General features: G+C 47.8%; 2 protein-coding genes across 10 annotated transcripts in view; one reads left to right on the plus strand and one right to left on the minus strand.

Annotated features, from left to right (window-relative positions):
• Positions 1-4,908: 4,908 nt before the first annotated feature.
• On the minus strand, positions 4,909-8,282 carry LOC140637356 (uncharacterized). Of its 3 annotated transcripts, XR_012034524.1 has the most exons (4): positions 7,145-8,282; positions 6,879-6,972; positions 6,643-6,778; positions 4,909-6,177 (listed from the first exon to the last, which is right to left on the minus strand). XR_012034524.1 is itself a non-coding variant. In XM_072833832.1 (3 exons), the coding sequence occupies exons 1-3, from the start codon at positions 7,703-7,705 to the stop codon at positions 5,483-5,485; spliced, it is 1,026 nt and encodes a 341-aa protein (XP_072689933.1). In that variant the 5' UTR covers positions 7,706-8,282; the 3' UTR covers positions 4,909-5,482. The 3 variants fall into 3 exon arrangements, 1 of the variants encoding a protein (XP_072689933.1); XR_012034523.1 differs by lacking the exon at positions 6,879-6,972; XM_072833832.1 differs by lacking the exon at positions 6,879-6,972 and having other exon boundaries at positions 4,909-5,811.
• A 105-nt stretch (positions 8,283-8,387) lies between these two features.
• Positions 8,388-22,809, plus strand: part of L3MBTL3 (L3MBTL histone methyl-lysine binding protein 3) — a 120,795-nt gene continuing 106,373 nt past the window's right edge. For 2 of the 7 annotated variants that reach the window (XM_072833856.1, XM_072833914.1), the window contains exons 1-2: positions 8,388-8,536; positions 11,972-12,038. The gene's annotated coding sequence lies outside the window, so the exon portion shown is untranslated. Of the gene's footprint in view, positions 8,580-9,554; positions 9,574-9,918; positions 10,301-10,902; positions 11,181-11,971; positions 12,039-22,809 lie in introns of those variants that run through there. The other 5 variants (XM_072833865.1, XM_072833919.1, XM_072833875.1 and 2 more) reach the window with 4 other exon arrangements.

Here is a 22,809-nt window from a genome sequence, read left to right on the forward strand (position 1 = left end):
CGCTCTATTCTGGTGCTTGAAGGGCACTAAGTACCCTACTGAGAAGATCAACTTTTTCTAAAGTTATGAGGAACCACTTAGGGATTGGAGCAGGGGAGTAACATTACCAACGCTCCGCTTGAGGAAGATAATTGTAGTGGAAAGCCTATAGTTAGAAATATAGAGTAGTAATCCTGGCAGGAGACAAAGTAGGGCAGTGGCAGTCAAAATAGTAAAAAAGCAGGACAGGGCGTAGAGGAGAGATTATTACAGAGGAACAATCAATAGGATCTGTTGACAACGGGATGTGGGTGGCAGGAAGAGGAAGATGTCGTTCAATCATTGACTGAGAAAACAGTGACATTACAAACTGAGAGGAGGAATGCAGAAGGAAGAAGCAGCAGACCAAAGACAGGAGTTACCGTTTATCAAGCTCTTACATTCCAGGCATTATCTCATTTAATCTTGATAAGGGCCCAGGGAAGTAGGGATTATTGTAGGTGGGAGGAAACTCAGTGTAGGCAGGTGAAGTTGCTAATATCTGGTTAAGTGGTAGAACTGGGTAGAACTCCCACCGAGCTGGATGGGACTGGATGGGACGGCAAAGGTGAAGCCTTGGCCCTTGAGACCACCACACCGTTCCGTTGTCTTCAAGCTCACCTGGTATCCACGTGGACTTACCTCTCAAGTAATTGGACATGTAAATTGAAGCTCAGGGGCATGCTCACGTAAAAAATGTAGCCCAGGAATCGCTCACACAACGATGAGTTCAACTGATGCTGGGTGAGTACATGAGTTCACTCAGGAGAGAGTGTGGAGACAGAGGGGAAGGCCAGGAGCTAATCTCAGAAGCACTTGTATTTATCAAATGGGTGGAGAAAAAAGGACTAGGTCTGAAGGACTAGAGAACATTGGGAACAGGGAACTGGCAACAAGTTTGAATGAAAAGACAGTTTCAAAGAAGGGATTAGTCAACATTGCCAAATCTAGACTCTTCAATAGGAGGTGGACTGTGGCCACTAGATTTGACATTTAGGAAGTCCTTGGCAACTTTACAGAGAAGAAAGCATATATGGCAATGCCCGTGGGTTGAAGAATGAATGGGATGTAGGGAAATGAAGAAAGTGAGCATAGACTAAATTGTTCAAGAAGTTTGGCAGCAGAAGAAAGGAGAAATTATGGCACAGTATTTAAAATGGTGTAGAGTTGACAAAAGGTTTTCTTTTTCAAGATCGAGCAGAGAAGCATGAGTATGGTTTTTGGCTGTGAAAAAGCCAGCGCAGAATAATGGACCATAAATATTGGGAGAATCATGAAAATTCGCGGAGGACTAAAGAGAGAGTGCACAGCCTGGGGAAGATGTAGGGATGTTTTTCATTGGAAAAGGGAGAGGAGAGAGATTTGTATGTTAAGAGGAAGGGCTGAAGGAGCTTGCATGGTGAGAGAGGAACTCTGGAGCACAATCTGACCTCGCCGTCAGTGAACGGTTGATTTGGCCACAGAAGACACTGTCAGCCGGAGACAAATGAACAGATTATCCAGCTTCACTGGGGACTCCGTTGAGTTAGGGTTTCTTGTTTCGGTATGGCTGGGTTTTGCTTTTTTTTATTTAAATTTTTGAAGTATAGTTGATATCCAAGATTATGTTAGTTTCTGATGGACGGCATACCAGGTCGACAATTACACACATTAAGTGTAGTCAGCGTGGGCCCCCACACAAAGTTATTACGATATCATCGACTATATTCCTGTGGTCAATCAGCTGAAATGGCAACCAAAGTTCAGTATCTCTTTTTTGGTCCAATACATTTCAGCCTTTCTTGAAACTCCACAGGGGCACCTGATTGGATTTTGGTATTTCCCAAATCTCCTTAGGCCTTTTGTAAACCCTTAAATTAGATTACTCTTGACCGATTTCATCAATGGTATACTGATTTTTTCCTCACTTCATTCCTCACTGTCTCCGAATTCTAAGGGCACACATGCAGAAATCCTCACCACATTGACACTAGGAAAGAACTACTGTCTTGAGATTTTCATAGAAAAAGATTGTGCAATTACTGAGATCTTGTGAAATATTTCAATCCTGAATTTCAAAATTTTATTCTTTAAAGACTTCAAACCCATTGAGAAACCTCAGTTTAAAAACCTTTCTATTGATGGTAGTTTCTGAAATAGAACCAAGGGAAAGGCATGGCTGGTGTAATTTAAAGTGACAGATTGTCTTCTTCTCAAACACTGACATTCCATTCGGCATTCTACAAGAACCAAGTAATGTTCCAGATTTTATATATACACACACACACACACACACACACACACACATACAGTTGCACTTACTGTATTTATGCGATGACTTCAATTCCAGATATAGGTATTAACGATTGGAACCATGCCTCAGTTACCTCCCTCAATGAAAGATAACGTAGGAATGTTATAACAAATATTTAGTTAAAAAACTGAAAAGGGCTTTGAAAATGTAAAAGTGTAATATAAATGCTAAATAAAGATAATATATTCCGAACAGCAGGCTCCTTTGAAATAGGGCCTATGAATTCCATTAACACTCTCTGTTTACATGCTTTTAGGAACTTTTAGGAGGATGTTGCCCATGAGCACGGCTGTGACATGGCACCTATGGCCTAGTAACCAGCTGGGAAAGGGGTGAGTAAAAGAGCAGATGTCATAATGTGTGTATTAATATTCCTTTAAGTCATTCGACAAATATTTTTCTCATAGTTAACTGTGTGCAGGTAGAGATCCGAAAGCTAGCAATACCGCAGAAAACTAAAACAGGCAAAAATCCCGACTCCCGCTAATATTTACTGATTGCTGTCACGTGCCAAGGTTTAGTCTTGCATAGGTCCATTAAATCCTCCTAACAACCCTACGAGCTAGGGGCTAGTCATATCCCCATTTTACAGATCTGGAGAGTGAGATAAAATTTGCCTCTAATTTTTTGCAAGTCTAATGGGAACAAGTCAAACTCCTTGCTGTAGGCTGGGTTCTTTTGTTTATCTACTCAATTAAAAAAAAAAAAAAAAGACTCAATTTCCCACCAGGGATGGGGAGTTACTAGGCCAATACTAGCGAAGACAGAAATCCTAGCCGTGTAGTAGTCTTCATGGTGACCACAGAGTGGCCAGGCCTGTCCAAGATTAGAATGACCTTTGGGAACAGGAGGTCACGCAGGGCCCAGTGAAGCCCTGGCACCTTTATCTCTGGCTGGCTGGCGAACTCCTGCTCCGCTCTCTACCTTATGATTTCTATTTATGCATAGTTTCCCAGGCCTAATAGCTAATGAGCCTGCACTCTACCTTGTTCTCCCTGTGAATCGTTTAGTTTTTATAATGCCTATCAACTAACTTTATCTTCAGTATTTCCAGTTCATATGGCCAAGTTTAAGACTATGACTGGTCCATTTCATCACTTTTATTCATATGGGAAAGCACTCCCTGCTGACTCACAGGCCACCCCTTGCTGCTCAATTCAGTCTTGGGATTAAGTGCCCTTTGCTGGACCAGTCAGCTGTGGTCAGGAGGCCAGGTCAAATGGAAAGAACATTCTAGAACCAGGTTCTCAGAATATCCAAGACTATTCTTATAAACGTGGTCTGAAGTCTGGCCTGTGCCTTCTAACATTGTTTAGTCATAAGGCTTTTAGATTTAGGCTTTAGATGAGTAAGTATATTATGCAAAAATATAAATGATCTTTTTCCTTTAAACCTAGAAGGGAGTTTACGGTCCCATATTATTCTACTCTTTTGGATACGTGTGTCACATTTCTACCTTTACTTTTGTATCTAAACAAAATGATAATAAGCACTCACATCTGTCCAGAAGCTCTTTCTATATTAATTTCCTTAGGATGTGGAGCATGTGATACACATTATAATGCTTTACCTGATGAGTAATATACCCTTTCTCTTTCACCCTTAGCATTCCAATGACATTTTACCATCACAAGCCCTGTGCCAGGAATGTATGCAGATGTGTCACAATGAAGATAACCAGGATTCAAATGTGAGTACTTAATAAACATTTCAGTGTTATCTAGAACACTAACAAGAAAATCAAACTCAGCTCTTACAAATATCAATAATAAGAATCTTGGCCAAATCAATGTTAACGTCATTTTCATACTTGGAAAAACATGGAGCACACAATTATGTAGGCTAAAAAAAATCAATAACTTGACTCATACTTAAAAGTAAGATAATACATTAAAAGGATGATCCCAAGTATTGTTCGTTTAGAACATTTCTGTGGGAAGATTCAGTTTTACCTCGAGGCTTGTGACCAGGAGCACACAGTATAACGTGGGGGACTGGTGTTAGAAAAGCGGTTTGTGGCTATGAAGCAGATCAAAACTAACTAGCCGTTAGGGAATGGAACCCATGACCTTGATCTCATTAGTACCAGGCTTAACCCAACTGAACGAGCTATAAACTGATAACATTCGGGTCCCCAGCCGATGGATGGATTTTTCACTCCTTAAAATTCCTTTCTTGGTTCCATAGTATTTGTACCAAAATGTGACCGTGCTCCCGTTCTGTGGGAAAGATGGAGAAGGACATGGATTTCAAAGAGGCCTCAGAAATCAATTACTCTGTTTTTTTTTTTTTTTTTTTTTTTTTGTCTAGCTAGTGAGAGAATTGAAGCCCTGAAATGTGAGGTGACCTGCCTAATGGTTCCCAGTGGGTGGTGGCAGGACTGGATTAGAACGCAAATCTCTTGGACTTCACTCCAATTTCAATTTGTGAGGGCCGGCCCATGGAGGAGGTCACCCTGGAACTGTTCTGGGACAGGAAGAGTGAGTCCTACCAACAGGAGGTGGGACAAGTTTAGTGTTAGGAAGAAGAAGGAGTTTAGCTTTTAAATTGAAGTTCACGCAGAGTGGAGGTAAGACAATGGAGTACAGTGAGAGAGGTTTTATTTTTACTTTTTATTTTCTTTAAATTTTAATTTAAATTCAATTTAGTTAACATACATACATCGTATTTTTAGTTTCCGGGGGTGGAATTTAGGGATTCCTCAGTTGCACGCAACACCCAGGGCTCCTTACGTCATGTGCCCTTCTTCATGGCCCTCACCCCAAAACCCCATTGCCCCTACCTACCTCCCCTCCCGCCGCCACCCTCAGTTTGTTTCCTAGAATTAAGAGTCCAGTGAGAGAGGCTTTACATGACCTTCACTGAGACGTGATAGGATGCCTTGAAAGACCTCTAAAGAATGAATGCGGTGACTTGTTTAAAATGTTTTCCATGTAAAACCATTTTAGCTTCACAACATTTAGGAATGGAGGGATCTGAAGTCATTTGGGGGCAATAAGTTTGGGTTTAAATACATCACTACGAAGGATAATAAAGGAATGAGCTAATACTTTAGTTTGAGGTGCCAAGGAAATTGAAATGCCACGTGAGGGACAGATTTGGTGGTTGGTGGGTGTCAAGAGGGTAGAGCAGGGTGGCCCGGGAAGAGGGCAGTGGTGGAGGGTGATGAGATTAAGTGAAGCTGGAAAGAAGGGATTCCTCATGGAAATGAAGCAGTGACCACGTGGTGGAAACGTGAGGAACAGCGAAGCTTCTACTGGGATGGCCCCCTTTGGGGAGCAGGTGCAGAGAGGTCCCGGAAGAGTACTGGCTTACTGAGCGTCGTCTCCAGTCCAGGACTGCATCCGCCTCCGTCTCGGCTGGGGGCACCGACGGTTTCTTGGCCCAGATACGTGGTAGTGGTCTCGTTTTTACCTGTGAGTGCCCGCGGAAGATCTCCCGCCCTGAACTACAGCTTGGGAACCGCCGACACGAAGTTCTTGAGGCTTCATGGATGATCTCTGCAGGACGAAGGCCAGGTGTTGCTGAGAGCCTCCACCGGTCTTTCTCTGATTGGATCATTTTCCCAGAGGAAAAGTGGAATGACACACCAGGGATGGCTGTCCTTCAAGAATCTGCTAGGCTGTGACTTTTTCTGGAAAACCTGTCCGTATTGCCATAGGGGCTCCTGGCCCGCACTTGCTCGGCCTACCCCACCACGCCACGCCACACTGTAACGCAATGCCCAGCTCGCTAGACTCTTGCCAGACTGAATTCCTCGTGGCCTAGTTTTCCTCTGTTGTTACTCCCCACCACCTTGCAGGGGATTGCTCAGCACAAGTAGGCCATTAACATAAGTTTAGAAATCAGAAATATCCAGAAGTTATCTAGAGAGAAATATCATCCAGAAGTTAACATAAGTTTAGAAATAAGAAATATCATCCAGAAATTATCTAGAGAGAATAAATCTAAAATGGATTTTTAGAAAAAAAAAATCTAAAATTTAAGGGTTGTGGTTTTTTGTTTTGTTTTGTTTTTTTTTTTTTTTTTTTTGCATGGTCTTAGTTTTGCACATAGTTCACGGCCTTTCTTTTCTGCTCCCCTAGTCTGCCTTTGACCATTTCGCTGCTTATTATTCAAGGGCTAAGGAGAAAAGGGGAGAAGCTGAAATTCAGATCAGTTAATTAGGCTGTTTGGGAGCAGCTCGGAAAAGGGTTGGAAGTGGTGGGTGAAATCAATAGTTAACCGGCGGTCTGAGATTATCTATAGCTCTTACCCACCCAGCCTGCTCTTCACACCCCCTAAACCAATGGCTGCCCAGCATATGAGCAGATTTTATTAGCTCATTTCACCTTCATGGGGTTTGTCCCTTTGTTCTTGAGTACGCGGCAAGCCATGTGTCCTGATTTTTGGTTTGGAGAATTTGGTCACTATACCAACGGAAGAAACTGTGGGGTGGTCAGCTTCTCTGGGGGTAATCTCATGGTCCTAAGGAAGGAAATTTAACAGTTTATTTTCTGAAACTGGTTCAAGGAATATTCCTTAAGTAAAAAAAAAAAAAATTCAATCAAGAAATAATATTACTTACATTTTGAAGCAGGATTTTTAATACAGTATTTCCATCTGTGATATATTTAAATTCTAGGCCCCAGGCAGTAATTTCGGAAAAAGGCCTCCTTTACCTTTTACGAGATGCAAAATAAAGTCCACTCTGAGGGCCAGCGGGGCCTCTCCCCGACTTTCCCACCCTTGCCAAATGTTAACACTGGCTCCTGCCATTCTGGAAAGCGCACATGCTACTCTTTTTTTTTTTTTTTAATCCCCCCCCCCCCCGAACTGCAAAGTGTTACTGACCTTAACAATGTCTATCATAACTTCAATCACTCCAATTCTTTTGTGATACTTGTATCTGGTAGGAAAGGAGCACTTGCATCTGATAGGAAAGGCGCTTGCATCTGGTAGGAAAGGCGCTTGCATCTGGTAGGAAAGGAGCACTTGTATTTGGTGGAAAAGGAGCACTTGCATCTGGTAGGAAAGGCACTTGCATCTGGTAGGAAAGGCGCTTGCATCTGGTAGGAAAGGAGCACTTGTATTTGGTGGGAAAGGAGCACTTGCATCTGGTGGGAAAGGAGCATTTGCATCTGGTAGGAACGGAGCACTTGTATTTGGTAGGAAATGAGCACTTGCATCTGGTAGGAAAAGAGCACTTGCATCTGGTAGGAAAGGAGCACGGCGGCGGCCCCAGAGGAGGCCTGCAAGGGAGGGGAAGGCCGTCCCTAGCGCACGCGCATGCGGGCCTCCTTGCTGCAGCCTTGACGCCTTGTGGAGGCAGGTGTCGCCTGGGCTGCGCCTGGGCCTCCTTGCTGCAGCCTTGACGCCTTGCGGAGGCAGGTGTTGCCTGGAGGCCACGGCCATGCAGAGGGGCTGCCCTGGGAGGCCAGGACCGGCTCTGCCCGCCGCCCGGGTCCCGACACGCGCACTCGCAGAAGCTGGTGCAGCAACCGAGCCAGATTCCACAGCAGAGGCCTAGCGCGTGGCAGCTCCCACGAAGGCCGACCCTGGAGGGAAGGGAGGAGCGCGCGGGTCGTGCCCCCTGCAGTCCTCGAGCAGGGGAGCGGGTGGTGGTGGTGGTGGGGGGACGGCTCCAGGAGCTTCAAACTTTATTTCCCATTTTTCGTGACCTGTGGCACGCACTTAGCGGTCCGGGTCGCGTTTGTGCAAGAGCTGGGGAGGGGAGAGGGGAGGGGAAGGGAGAGGGGAGGCCGCGCTCCTTAATGGCTGCACGGGTCCATTTGCACATTTGCAGTGCAGCCTTGCAGCCCGGATTAGCTGCTCCGAGCATCGCCTTCTCCCTTCCCCAAAAAGAGAAAAAAAAAAAAAAAAAAAAAAAGTAAAGTGCCAAATAGACAAAGAGATGCATGACCTGAGCGGCGTTTCCCGGCGGGTTGGGCCGTGGCGGGCGCGGCGGGCGGCGGGCGCGGGGCCCCGGGCGGGATGCACCTGAGGCGGCGCGCGCGGGAGCGGCGGGGGCGCAGCGCGCGGGCAGGGCGGCCGGAGCGAGCCTCGCGGCGGCGGCGGCGGCGGCGGCGGCGGCGGCGGCGGCGGCGGCGGCGGCACCGGCTCCAGCGCAGCTTCCCTCTCCCCGGCCCTGGCTCCACGCGCACATGCGCACTGCGCCCGCAGCCCTGGACCATTTGTCAGGACTACTCGGGAGACGGAGAAAAAAAAAAGCGAGCGAATTTGGGGGTAAGGAGCGGCCGATCGGGTCCCGGCGCCCGCGGGTCGCCAGGTCGGTCCGCGCGCTCGGCCGCCCGGGCCCTCTCCGGGGCGAGGAGGAAAGTTGGAGCGACCTCGGGGGGGCCGGAGGCGCACGCCGCCCCGCGGAGCAGCCCCGGGCAGGGGGGGACACGAGGGGGTTCCCCCCGCCCCGGGCGCCGCCGGGAAACAGCTCAAAACTTAATCCCGGCGAGAAAAAGTGGGCGAGGGACTCGGGGACGGCGGGGGGCGCGGGGGGGCGCCGCCGGGCATCTCCCTGCGCAGGAGTGAGCGCGAGTAGGAAAGAGGAACAAAAGAGCGAGAAAAGAGAAAGGAAAAAATGGGGGGAGGAGAGACTTGTATTTTTCTGCCTGCGCGCACCCGGGGAAGGGTGTGGGGGCCGCGCGGAGGGCGCCGGGCGCGGCGGCGGCGGGGGCGCCCGGGCGGGCGGGCGGGGTGCGAGGGGGCTCCGCGGCCTCCCCGCGGCCTCCCCGCGGCCCCCGCGCGCGCACCGCGCGCCCCGCGCCCCCCGCGCCCCGCACTCGGGTCGCGTTCGGGGGCAGCGGGCGCGCGGCGGGGAGCGCGGCGGCGGCGGCGGCGGCGGGGAGCGCGCCCGAGGGCGCAGGGGGGGCGCGCGGGGGGGGGCGCGCAGGGGGGCGGCGGCGGGGGCGGCGCGGGGGCAGCGCGAGCCCCGCGCGCCGCCCCCCTGCGCCCCCTCCGCCCGTGTGGCCTTTGTGCCGGCGCGCGGGGAGGGCGGGCGCGGGGCGCGGAGCGCGGGGAGGGCGCGGGGCGCGCGGGGGGCGCGGGGAGGGCGCGGGGCCACTTGGCGGCGGCGCCCCCGGCTGCGGGCCCCGCGTGGGTGCGCTGCCCCCCGCCCCCGCCCCCGCCCGCGCCCCGCGCCCCGCGCCCGGGGCCCGCGCGCACACGCACACCCGCACGCACGCACACTCCCGCGGACCCGCGGCGGGGCTCGGCGGCCGAGAGTTTGCGCCTCCCTCCGCGCCGCCTCCCCCTTCCCGGCCGAGCGTGTGAGAATTTCATATAGATCGGCTCCAATTTCCGCCATTTTGGGAAAGTTGCACAAAAATAAACCCTCCGGTTTATTTCTGCCCGAGGCAGGAAAGTGCTCGCGGGAGCCAGGCGGCGCGGGCCCGGCGGGGCCGTCCGCGCGCGCGCGCGGGGGGAGGGGCGGGGGCAGGGGGGAGGGGGAGGGCGCGGGCCGCGGGCCGTCGCGGCGTTGGGTGCGGGGCGCAGGGGCGGCGCGGGAGGGGGGGCTCCCCCTGCAACTTGTTTACGCCGCCCTCCTCCCGGGGAGGCCGCCCCCCCGCCGCGTGCGTGTGCCGTTCCGGAATAATGGGTCTTGCACACTCGCGCCCTGGGCCCGGCAGGGGTGGGGGGGGTGGGGACCGGGAAGCGCAGGAGCCCGGGCATCCGCCGCGCGCCCCGCGAGCTGCAGGGGAGGGGGTCGGGGAGGGAGCCCCGGGGGCGCGGGGGGCGCGAGGGGGCGCAACTTTTGCGCCGGGGCCGAAACTTTAATTACCTTTAAAGAAAAAGGCCTTCGGATCGCCTCCTCCCTCCCCCCCCCTTCTGGCCGCGGCGGGGCCCACAGCGCGACCGTGAGAGAAAGTTTCAAAGCGGGCGGCTTCCTCCCCGCCCCGCCCGCCCTCGCCGCCATCCGTGTGTCCGTCTGCGCGCGGGCAGAGGTGGGGGCGGCGAGCCGGGGCCCGCTCCGCACCCCTGCACGGGCAGACCAAGGTAAACGCCGCTTCGGTTTCCCTCCTCCCCGCCTCCCCCTTCCCCCCCTCCCGCTTCCTTTTCCTCCCCCTCCCCGCCGATTTTTATTTTTTTTTTTTAATTTTTTTTTTGAGGGGGACCCAAAAAACGGAGTGTGTCTCCTTATGCAACTTCCTCGGGCGCTGCGAGCCCGGCCCTTCCCCCTCCCTGCATCCCGAGGCCCCGCTCCTTTCCCACCTCGGCGCCGCCGCCAGACAAATGCATCCGAAAAGCGAAGTCCAGAGAAACAAAAATAGATTTAAAAGGGGGAAAAATTATTTATTTATTTATTTTTTTGTTCTAAGTTTGAGTGAAGGGAACCTGAGATGAGAAATAAGGTTTTTTGGGGGCGGTGGGGAGGGGGGGGCGGGGAGGGCGGCCGGGCGAGCGCGTCCTCCTGTTGGTTTTTCCGAGAGCTGGTGTGCGGCACCTTCCCCGGCCCGGGGCGGGCGGGGGTGGGGTGGGGGGGGCCCGACGGCGCGTGTGCTGGCCGCCTCGGTCGCGTGGATTTTTGCGCAAGTTTTCAGAAAAACACTGACTCGAGTAGAGAGCATTTCTCCGGAAAGTTTCAAGTGCAGCAAAAATAGCGAACGTGCAAAACTGGCCAAGGGGAGACCTCTAGTGGTTACACGCGTCTTTAAGTTAGGGAGGCCGAGAGCAAAGTTTGGCCTTTGCTCGCAGCTACGTAGTCTGTTCAGACGTGGAAGTAATTAGACGACCTGAGCGAGCGGCCAGATGTGAGCGTAGATGCGGCCCCGACCGCGCAGCTGCCGGGAAGGCCCGACCCGGAGCCCCCCCGGGTCCCTAACACGGTGGGGGGGCGGGGGAGGGCGCTTGCCTTGGATCCCCGGGTCTGAGATAGGTCTGTAAGTGGGTTAGGCACCGTTGTTTGCTTTTATGCTCATCATTTTTTGTCTTTGACCAACTTTTAATCGGGGGGGGGGGGTGGTGGAGAAGAGGGGGGTGTCCACAGTGAGTCGTTTCATTTCTGAACGTTCACAGAAATGCAGAGCGTTCAGAACTTGCGCACATAAAAAAAAAAAAAAAAAAAAAAAGATCCTCGGGTTGGAATTTGTCTTTTGTAACAAGCCGGTCATGTTTATCCCCTAATAAATAGGATTAAAGGCCGGCGGTTAGTCTCTTAACCGTGCAGTTACATAGAGTCATAGGATAAGTGGTCCCTCTCTGGTTCCAAGAGTATAATTTTGTTGCGCTGGTGAAAACGTTGTTTCTGGATACTTTGTATCAGTCGTGATTTAAAACGTTCGCCTACGTGGGAAAGAACTGCTTACATAGTATCTATCCGTTTGCCAGTCCGAGTAACTTTGATTTTAAAGATAAAAGCCCTGCAAGAAATTAAAGTGGAGTCGAAGGATGCCTGTAACTTTCACCTGCTGGTCATAGAAAGGGGGAGATCTTCAATTTAGGGATTTAGGATAAGGGGAGGGGATGAATGATAAAACCCTTTTCATCTCATTCAAGACTGGTTTATTTTTAATATAAGGAGTGGTATTGTGTGAAATTATGCCATAGGTCAGTGATTCAAAATTAAAACATATTAATGGGGGATTTGAAGGCTTTTTCTTTCTTTTTTTTTATGACAACGTATTGATTTTTACTTTTCCTCTCTTTCAACTAATGCTGGACCTTTAGGAGACGTCTTGGGGGTGGAAAAACAATCCTAAAGACCACCAGAGAGTTATTTCTTCACCGCCACTAGGTAAGATTTGCTTTTTGAAACAAATTGCTTGGTGTATTTGCAAATGTTGAAAGCTGTGTTTGGAGATCGGGAAGGAGAATGTGGGACAGGGTTGGCAGCAAAGCATCGTTTTGTGGGGGCTGCTTTGGATGCGTGAAAGTCTGGACATGAAGTGTGACGGAGGCTCAGATAAAACATTAGGAAAGGTTCCGAAGATTGTCCCGGATAATAATTTGTGGACTGGCCCTTTTACTGGATCCTTGATTTGCGTTTCAACTCTGTTTTCTACCGAAAGTAAATAGTTTTATTACTTGGAATGGAAAAGATGGGAAAACTAGAACCAAGCACTTGTGAGCTAACATTAACTGTTGTAACACAGTGGTATGGAGGATTCTGGAACTTGTTAAAATTTTGTAGGTGAAATTTACAATGAGAGCTTTGGGGCGTTCAAGTTATTTGACTTTGTGGCTTAAATCCAGCATGGGCTGAATTGTGCCAACCATCATGTCAAAGGGCTGTGGGGACTTTCCAGCATATGAGCATAGGCGTGTCAACTTTTGAACGTATCTCGACAAAGAGTATAGCCATTGTCCGATAAGATCCCTTTGGTGATTTTGGAGGGTGCCGGTTTATCTCCAGGAATTCAAGGCCTCTTTTCGGGACACAGGTTGTTCTCAGGCAAAAGAGGGCAGCCCTCTGAAGGGAAAGCATCTTAGTGATCAAAGTGTATTTGTGCTCCTCTAGTTCTATTTATACCTCCCCACCACCCGCTACTCCCCTACCTTATTTTTTATTTTCCTCTCCTTTTTTTGCTTCTTTTCATTCTGTTTGTTTTCAGTACTAAAGGAGTTGTTGATTCCTGTTTGGCAAAAAAACAAATAAAACAAAATCAATCAGCCCTACCTTTTCCGAGTAGGACTAATAATCCTCCCTGGGCTCCCTTAGAACTGAGGTGGGCATGCCCTGGATGTCAACACCGAATCATTACTGATGTAAAAAACGATTGTTAACAGGAGCTTGTTGTCATTTTCTGCTCGTGGATGGTCTTGAGTGGTGTCATTTGCAAGGTGAATAGAGGGGGGGTCCACGTAGGTGATGCAATGCAAGAAGATCACGCAGGCGGAAGGAGAGGGCAAGCAGAGCAGAGGATCAGGTGTTGCCCGGGATGCTGAGTTTCACATTTACACATGCTGAGTGGAGGGCAGTGCCTGTTTTCCTTCACTTGGGGAGTCCTTGTGGCTGTGGATGGAGCAATCAAAGACAATTCAGCCTCTAAATGTATCGCATTGTGTGAGTCATTTTACCTGGTTCAGCCTGGATTGATCTCCCCATCTGGAAAATGGAGCAACAGTGCTGACCTTACTTCCTTTGTTGAAAGGAGAAAAGTAAAATACGGTTGTGAGAACTATAAAGATGGATTCACGTGTTTGGTAGTCATATTACCATTTTACCTTAGTCAGGTTTCGTGAAGGGCAGGAAGGAGGTTGTCAAGGGCAGAACAGAGTGATTTAATTCCTGGCTAAAATTATTAGATTGGTTTCTGGTATATATATTATGTGGGCTTGTCACAATACTTCAGGGGATATTTCTTTTCTTTAGGAAAAAAATAGTTTATCTTGAATAGCATTAGCTCATTGCAAGAAGGGACCGTGTTTTTACATGACGCTGAATATAAACTGTAATTTATTTATCCCAATCTAGTCATTTAATAGGTAGGAGTAAGTAAAATAAATCAAACTTAAAATGATGCCTAATTGTGGAAATGTGAGGGTACTGAAAGTAGAAGGGTTGGTGTGAGGGGAATTCGTGAGCTGTAATTAATATTTTAGTTGTGTGAGTCTGTTGGGAAATGAGCGTGAGAAAATAGGTAACTGGGGTAGTGATATTTATACTCTAGGGGGTCAGAAAATGGGTCCGCAAATGACTGCGGATTTAGGGAAAGGTCCACGCAGGGCCTGCCTCCCACCCCTCTTATATTTCCGAGACCCCTTTGCTACTTTATTCTAATTATAACCAACTGTCTATGGTCTATGATCTAGACAGAAAAAAAAAAAATCCTCAATTTGCTGATACTGAACTTGACAAACCCTGACAGGGTTTAGTGAGTTGTAGTTCATCTCCGTTCTCCTATAGATCATCCAATCAATGTTGTGAGAATTCAAAGACTCGATAGTAGACGAAAGAAGAAATATGTATCGTGTTGAATTAGTCCTTGAGTAATTGAGGGCTGCTTCTTGAATAATTTTCCACTGCTCTGTTTGGTAGTTTATTTCTAAGAATCTGTGTTTCAACCAAGGCTTTTTTTTTTTTTTTTTTTTTTTTTTTTTTTTTTTGTGGCAGGTAAAGTTAGGATGGGAAATTTATAAGATAAGTTACTTTCTGTGCTGTGGGACAGGGGTGTACCCTGGGTTTCTGGGGATGGGTGCCCTGAGTGATCCCTCTTGCAGTGTGTCTACCAGTTAACTAGATTTTATTGAGCTCTTACAGTGCTGAACACCAAAGGACTAGGCCTCTGCCCTTGAATTCCCTAGACCCAATGCCAGGAGTGGACGCGACTCTCAGCTCTGTTAAGAAGAGTAAAGCAGCTGCACTTGGTACCAGTAGGAAAGAACAAGGGACCCACCCTCTTGGGAGCCAGAGTCAGGAGACGGATTCCTGGGTTGAGTGATGCAGAAATATGCCATTTGATCATATACACATGGCACAATGTATGCCCTCCCTTTTCCAGTGCTTAACCTTCAGAAATTATTCAGGAGCTCTTTACCTCCTATCACGGAATTTCCGAATTGTATATCCAGTGAGAGTGATGGGTTTGGGGCTGATTGTTTTCTTCTTTGACTATGACTTCCTGGTGTAGATTATTCTACTTGCTCCCATTGAGGATTCCTCATGAGAATTTGGGGGACACTGTGTTCAAAGAGGACCATTTATTCAGGAGGCACTTATTTAAAGAGAACTATTTATACCTTCCTACGCGTGTGTATTTGTCTATGACATCTTGAAATTCAGGGCATCCGTAGAAAACACATTTTGTAAAGGACCTCATCATCCAATGGGGATATTCTCAGGTTGTCTCTTCACTACGTTATTTTACTGACACACGAAGATATGAATAAATAGTCGCACACTATGAACTGGCGTGTACTGATCATAGCATTGGCTATGCAGCAAGTGGATGAAAGCAAAGCACCCGGAAAAGGGTCCCCGTGCCATGTAACAGAGTTTGATTGATGAAGTCAGATTGAAGAAGATGTTTAAGAAAATCCCCACTGAGGAGACGGGGTGGTTTGGGGGAAAGAACGAGGACTTTTGAGAGGAACTCGAGTGAAGTTGGGTGATCCTGGATGAGAGAACTTCTGATGAGCGTGGTGGACCTGGAATTGGTTTATTGCATGTGTATTATACACACTAGGAAAATGCTCTCTTTCTTCTCCTTTCTGTACGCCAGTGTTTTGTCAGTCGACAAATATTTATTGAGCACCTCTTTTTTGGAAGTCTCAGTTGAGTGCTTCACCTCATCCACGCTTAGACCAGGGTCGGATGAATGAACCGGTTAGGGCTACAGAGAAAGCAGCAGACCTTGGTCTCCATGTGTCTGACTTCTAGTTGAGGAAATGCCCCCCACACAGTCCAGTAGAGAGGTCATCAACAACACAAAGCCACGGTTCAGTGCTCCTGCTCAGGAAAGGTGGAGGTGAACACAGTGAGTGTCACGGCGGCACCACTGATGTGGCGTTAGCCGCATTGCTCAGGTAAGGACCTGGGAGGTGGGGCGCTCTCTGCCAAACCCTTCCACGTGTTGATAAGTCAACTATAAATGTGCATTGAGGGCCTCCTGAATGGCAGGCATTGAGCTAGCACTTTATATTCATTCAATAATTCATTTATTTATGTATCCAACAAATACCGAGTGCCTTCTGTCTGCCCAGGTGCTGCTGTAGGCCCTGAGTGCTATCTCAAATACTTTCACTAACCTTGAGCAGTTGGTATTCATATTTCACTTTTCGAGCAAACTGGTGCTTGGAGATACTTAGTAACTTGTCCAGGTTCATATCCTGCAGTTTGAAAGGGGTGGCATCAGGGAAAACGATACTGGCTTATGATTGTTTTGTTATGTCTTTAGGTTCCTAGTTTCTTTCTTTTTTTTTTTTTTTTAATAAATTTATTTATTTATTTATGATAGTCACACAGAGAGAGAGAGAGAGAGGCAGAGACATAGGCAGAGGGAGAAGCAGGCTCCATGCACTAGGAGCCCGACGTGGGATTCGATCCCGGGTCTCCAGGATCGTGCCCTGGGCCAAAGGCAGGCGCCAAACCGCTGCGCCACCCAGGGATCCCTAGGTTCCTAGTTTTGAAAAAAAGTAATTCTTAGAATATTTTTGAGAAAACCCACTTCTGGATTAATATATTTGCTCTTATACATTCATTTACTAGGATAAGCAAATAGCAAACAGGTATCAGAAAAAATAATGGCAACACAATTCTCTCTTCACTTTTCTTTCTTTTCTCCCTTCCTTCTTTTCTTTCTTTTCTTTTCTTTTCTTTTCTTTTTTCTTTTCTTTTCTTTTCTTTTTTCTTCTTTCTTTCTCTTTCTTTCTTTCTTTCTTTCTTTCTTTCTTTCTTTCTTTCTTTCTTTCTTTCCTCTCTTTCTCTCTTTCACCAAGAATTAGGAAAAGACCAATTACTGAGTTACTGAAAACAACACCTTGGTCTAGTTTATGGCCTTGACATGATCACAAACTGTTAAGAAAACATAACTCAGATTAGGTTTGAGAGTTACCGGGCTGATTTATAAAGTGGTTTCACTTGTTCTGTCTTTACAGGAGGCAAAGGCAGTAGGGTTAGTTCTCAAAAAATGTAGATCAGTCAGTCAATAGAAATATTGGGACCTAAATTTCTTAAAGTGAACACAAAAGATGATGGGATTTACTCAGAAGGCAGGATTATAAAAGGAAAGAAGAAAATTAAATGGAGGGGTAGAGATATTGGTGGGGAGAAGCTAGGGCCAGGGCTGACTGTAGAGTGCTGGAATCAAAATAAAAAAAAAAGAAAACAGGAAATATGACTAATAATACATTCAGCAACAGTGCTATGGTTACTGTTATACTCCTTAACCAGAAGAGTATGCTCATGCTTGCCAGATGAAGTGAAGAGTCTTTATTCATTGGGTGGTTCCCTGTTGCAGTGGAACTCAGATAGTATCTCTGGTGTGTGAGTTACGGCCCATCAAGCAGAGCTTTAGTGTGACTTAGAAGGATACCACTGCGTGCGTTGATCATTGGGTACCAGACGGTTTCACTTTTAATGAAGCTCCATCACCTTATAAACTCTTTTGAGCACTTAGTGCATGCCAGGCTCTTTGAAGATCGGACCGTAGCTTTATGTTATATGTAATTTTGTACAATTGAACTACTTCAGTAGTAGAACATTTTGAGTAGGATTGTTCAGGCACCAAAATCATTTGATTATTTTCCCTTCATCTGTTATGCTGTCTGAACCCTGAACTATGAATCGAAATTCCCGAGAGGTCAATGTACTGCTCAGGTTGTTGAGTGGTCTAAATAATTCACCTTATTGCTGTGTGTTCTTATTTGGTGGATTTGAGGCTTGGCTGTTCAATCTATTGATAAGGAATTTAGCTACCAATGGTTATCAAGATAAACCTGTAGACTTGACTTGCGCAAGAGAAATAGAATCTGGTCATTTCTACTTTATTAGATACAAAAGAGAAATTGAGTCTAAATCTCTTAATTTTAGCTCTGTGTTCTATAAAAATATGAAGCAGAGTAAGAAAATAGATACTACTTTTAGCTTTCAAAAAATTATGAAATGAAATAAGAGAAAAGAACAAGATACTACTTTTAGTTTTTCTTTTTTGAGTTTATGCCTGTTTTGCATACGTATGGACATATCTGTGTCAGACAGGTTTTTGTTCTTTTTATGCCCTCTGAGTCCCTTTAATGGGTGTAAAATTTCTATTATGACTCTATTAGTGTAGCGATGTTGATGATATGATAGCACTTGTCAGGATATTTTTGCCTCAAACTGAGATATCTTAGACTCTGTACACTGAAAATGAACTTCCAATACAAGCATTTGATGAGAGTATATTAAATGTGCCATAGGCCTGTTAATGTCAGTTTGCGATTTCATTTTGTATGTACGTTTTTTTTTTTTTTCTTGAAAGGCATTATTCATTTTCTGTTCCTCCTTGAGAGGAAGTAAGTAGGTTAGGCCACAGAATCTCAAATAATTCATCCTTCTTACAGTAACAAGCGGGAAGACAGGAAGTTGAGATTTTGTAAAGGTTGCTTGTGGTGACTCCCCCTTTTGTATAATCTCCATGGCAGAAAAGGGAGCAAATGAGATAAGCTGGGGCTGCGTTAATAGGATCATTCTCATTAAAACATGGCCAGGAGATACAGGTTTTGAGAAAGTATCAGTAAGAAGGACCCGTCCTAATAGCTAAGTTCCTGTTTAAAGGAAGCGTAGATTAGCTGCCACTCCGGCGTCTGCTGTATGCGGGGAGATTTGGACAGAAGAAGACCCAGATTCTCAAGGATTTGTTCTTGAGGGGACTGAGATTTCATTTCCCACATTGAAATGATCTGGAGTTTTGCCTGCCTAAAATCTATGTACTTGGGCCCGGCGGCAAAATCCTACATCTCTCGGCCCTGGGATCTCCATCCCTCCGGCGTGTGTGTGTGTAATTCCGAGTCCTTATCAGGAGGGTGAGTAGAATATCAAAGCTGGTATCTGTCATGCTTGATTTGAAAGGAAAATTTTCCTTTGTAGCAATATGTTGAGAGATGCTTCAAGTGTGAGTTTAGATTTTTCTCTTATCCTTATTCCTGCTTAAGAGGTTTGAATTTAACTTCTTCTGATGTGTCCTCCACTGACACTTAAGTAAGGAGAGTTTCTTGGAGCCGCAACGGTCCGTCTCTGCCAACGCGGCGCGTGAGCACTCTGTGGCCTAGCTGGTAGTTAGAATTTCCCTGGGGCCTATGAGATGGGTGGACGGGTGGGTTAGATCTTTTTTTGTGATTTCCCCCCTCCCTCATTCCAACCTACAGCTAGTCTGTTGCATTTCCCCTTCTTTTTTTATTCACTCATTGGATACCTCTTCTCCTACGGTGGATCTTCATAAGGGATAAGGAAACGAAAAAAATCAAGGTCTCTTTCCTCCAAAGCCTTGTATAAGTAGGTGATCATGACGCAGTGTCCGCATTGTTGGGATGGGGGTATTGATTCTCTCTTCCTCGTCCCTCTTCCGGCATGTGACATCCACATCCTCCGGGGCCTGTAAACAGAAGGACTCGTTCTAGTCTCTGTCGGGGAGGAGCCACAGCTTCCACCTCTTTCTCCTACTGACCTTTTGCAGGACCTGGGACCACAGTTGGTATGTGAGGAAGCTCTCCTGCCTCCTCAGCAAGAATATCCATAAGGTAACCAGTGACCTACTCTTGGGTCCTCACTCAGAGATTAGGTCCTTTTGGCTTTTTTTGGTTGCTGTGACGTTCTTTTGTTTATGAGAGTGTGGTAAAACGAATAGCTAGTGAATTTTCCAAATTCATTTTGAAGTTTTATATATCTGTGAAATCCGGAGTCTTCCCATTGTTCTTCACCTCCCGTTTTTACCTTCACCCCTGGACTCCTGAGAAATCATTTAGGGCTTTGTGGTGCAAAGGTCTTGGCCTCTGCAGTTCTCATTCCTCTGCCCTGGTATGCTTCAGATATTGGGTAAACTGGTGCCTGGAGGGAGTGTGGACACTGGAGAGTGATTTTTTTGTTGTTGTTTTCTTCAAAATAGCTGAAGCTCCATGTACTGTCTACCATGTGCAAAACACTCTTGGCATGCACAATCAAATGACAAGTTTTTACGACTTTGTAGATATTCCCATTCCATTTTGTTGGTGAAGGAGCCTAAGGCTCAAGAGAGGTCAGGTACCCTGCCCAGGATTACACAGTAGTTCATAACTAATGAGGCCAGGATTCAAACCCAGGTGCTCTGGCTGCAGAGCCCACGCTTGTCACCATCACACTAGATTGGCTTCTGTGTTGACTAAAATGCGACGTGCTGGGCCCTGTGGAATATAGTCTGAGGGACACCGTCCTGGGAGATAAAACTTTGTTTCTCGGCTGGATGACCTCAATTTTCTTGTCCATAAAATGTGATCAGTCTTAAGAGGTAGTTGTGAGGGTCCAATAGTCTGGTATTGGTGAGATCCTTTAACATGACGACTCATGGAAGAGACCCCTCTGCTCCAGCCTGTCTGCATCCTCTTCGTGTCTTAGGCTTTGTCCCATTTCCCCTTCGTGGCCTTGCATCTGTGCGTGTGTGAGCTGTCCCCTGACAGGCTGTGTACTGCCCCTCTGCTGTCACGAAGGTACAGGCCGTCAGAGACTAAATCAGAAAACCGTACACAGGCCTAGGAGTCAGAGGCTGGATCTCTCAGGATAGCTGTCTCCGGCCTGGACTTCAGGGGCTGCAGGTCCCCAGGGCATCCTCCAGGCGTAGACACTGTGACTCTCAACGCGTGGATGCAGGTTGGGACCTAGGGCAGAAGGCGGCACTTGTAGTTGAATCTAACCTGAGGATGAATACATGTTATTCCTGCGGAACCTTACCTAGGTTCACGTTATTTCCTGAATTTATTTTCCGTGGCTTGGCGTTTTCCCAAAGGTGGGGGGTAGTGGGGTTGGGGAATCCATGGGATTCCGTGTACTGTGATGGAGGAGCCCTAAGAGCCTGGGAAGCCGCTGCCGCTGGGCACAGGTGGCCTCGAGGCCCTGATGCGGTTATTCCACGTCTTGGTCAATGAAAACTTTTCATCATGGAGCAGGAGTAAGAGGGCTCCTAAAAGTGGTGTTTTGAGGAGCAGACTGGGAAACATCACCTGGCCTTTCATCGGGCTCTGTCCCAAAGCTGTAGCCCGGTCAGGAGGGCACCGTCGAGAGCGCGGCCTGCAGGCCCAGCCCCTGCTCCTGGCAACTGCTCCTCTGTCACTTGAGAGGTTTTGTGCTGTTCAGAAAGGGAACAGTCGAGGGAAACAAAAGCAAAAATGAACTATTGCGGCTACACCGAATAAGAAGCTTTTACACAGGAAGGGAGACCATTAACGAAACAGAATGGCGTCCTATCGAACGGAAGGAGATAATTGCGAGCGATGTATCCAGGAAGGGGTTAATGTCCCGTGTGTAGAAAGAACTTCTGCGACTCCACTCCGACAAAACCCATTCAGTTAAAAAATGGGCAGAGGACGCGAATAGACGTTTTTGCAAAGCGGGCGTGCAAGTGGCCCATAGACAAATGAGAGGTGCTTGACATCACGAACTATCCAGGGAATTAAATCAAAACCCCAGTGAGATAGCAGCTCATACCAGTCAGGATGGCTAGAGTAGAAAAGACAAGACATCACAAGTGGTGGGGAGAATGGAGGGCAAGGGAAACCCTCATGCGCTGTGGCGGGAATGGGATTTGGTGCCGCCAGTGTGGAAGACCGTGTGGAAGTTCCCCCCCAAATTAAAAAGAAAACAGAAATGCCATACGATACAGTAATTCCACTACCAGGTATTTACCCAAAGAAAACAAAATCGCTAATTTAAAAAGATGTATGCACCCGTGTGTTTACTTATCATAGCTGAGTTACGGAAACCACCCAAGTGTCTATCCACAGATGATGGAGGACGGAGATGTCCCAATGGACTACTGCTCAGCCAGGAATGAGGTCTTGCCATCAGCAAGAACACGGATGGACCTAAGGGGTATTATGCTAAGTGAAACAAGTCAGACAGAGAAAAAAAAAAAAAAAAAAACATGATTTCACATGTATGTGGAATCTAAAAACTAAAACAAATGAACAAATAAAAAGACTCTTAAGTATAGAGAATAAACTGCTAGTTGACAGCAGGGAGGAGACGGGGGTGGGGGGGTGCAGGCAAAATAGGCAAAGAGGGTCAAGAGTACAAAAAAGACCTGGTCATCTCTCGTGGAGCCATGTAAATAGGAGATATTATATTACTATTAACAAAATATCTGCTTTTATGGAGCGACCTTGAATCTTGCGATATTAAGATTTCGAACAAGTGGCCTACCGTAAGAGCTACTAAAAGCAGAAATAAAATTAAATGAAAGGAACAAAAGTCACTGTCTAATTTTTTAAGGCCACTTGAGCATCTTTCATGAACTCCAGTAAGCCGTCAACCAGGTGATTATCAGAAGCTGACATTTTACCGACTGCTCCTGCAGGAGAGGCCCGGGGCTAAGGAATCCTCTGACTTATCTCAGGGAGTCTTCCCTGTTGCCCAACGAAGAAAGGTTCCATTCTCCAGGCTTTTGGGGGGGGGGTTGGGCCTTCCAGAGATTAACTGGCCTGAGGTCACTGAGTAGGCCCTCATCAGATTGTGCAAAGTGAAGTGGAGAGGGGGAGGGCAGGGGGAGGAGGAAGGGGAGGGTGGGGGGGCATGGTGAGGGGGAGGGCAGGGTGAAGGGGAGGGCATGGTGAGGGGAGGGGAGGGCAAGGCAGGGGGAGGGCAGGGTAAGGGCAGAGGGGAGGGGGAGAGCAGGGTGAAGGGGAAGGCAGGGGAAAGGGGAGGGGAGGGCAAGGGGGAGGGCAGGGTGAAGAGGAGGGCAGGGGGAGGGGGAGGGAGGGCAGGGTAAAGGGGAGGGGGAAGGGAGGGCAGGGGGAGGAGGGGAACTGGCAGGTCTCAAGGGTGACCTTAAGAAGTATTTGATGGGTGGCAGGGAGCAGGGGGGTGTAGGGGGGCGCAGAGCCCCTTTAGAAGCCCCACG

The sequence above is a fragment of the Canis lupus genome, chromosome 1, assembly GCF_048164855.1.
Source record: "Canis lupus baileyi chromosome 1, mCanLup2.hap1, whole genome shotgun sequence".
NCBI lineage: Eukaryota > Metazoa > Chordata > Mammalia > Carnivora > Canidae > Canis > Canis lupus.

Coding starts and splice junctions, on each gene's coding strand:
- LOC140637356 (XM_072833832.1), bottom strand. CDS start 7,705: ATGGCCGTGGCCTCCAGGCAACACCTGCCTCCGCAAGGCGTCAAGGCT. Junction 6,779..7,144: donor TTATGATAGACATTGTTAAG/GTCAGTAACACT, acceptor TTCCTTCCTTAG/GACCATGAGATTACCCCCAG. Junction 5,812..6,642: donor AAGGGACAAACCCCATGAAG/GTGAAATGAGCT, acceptor TTCGTCCTGCAG/AGATCATCCATGAAGCCTCA.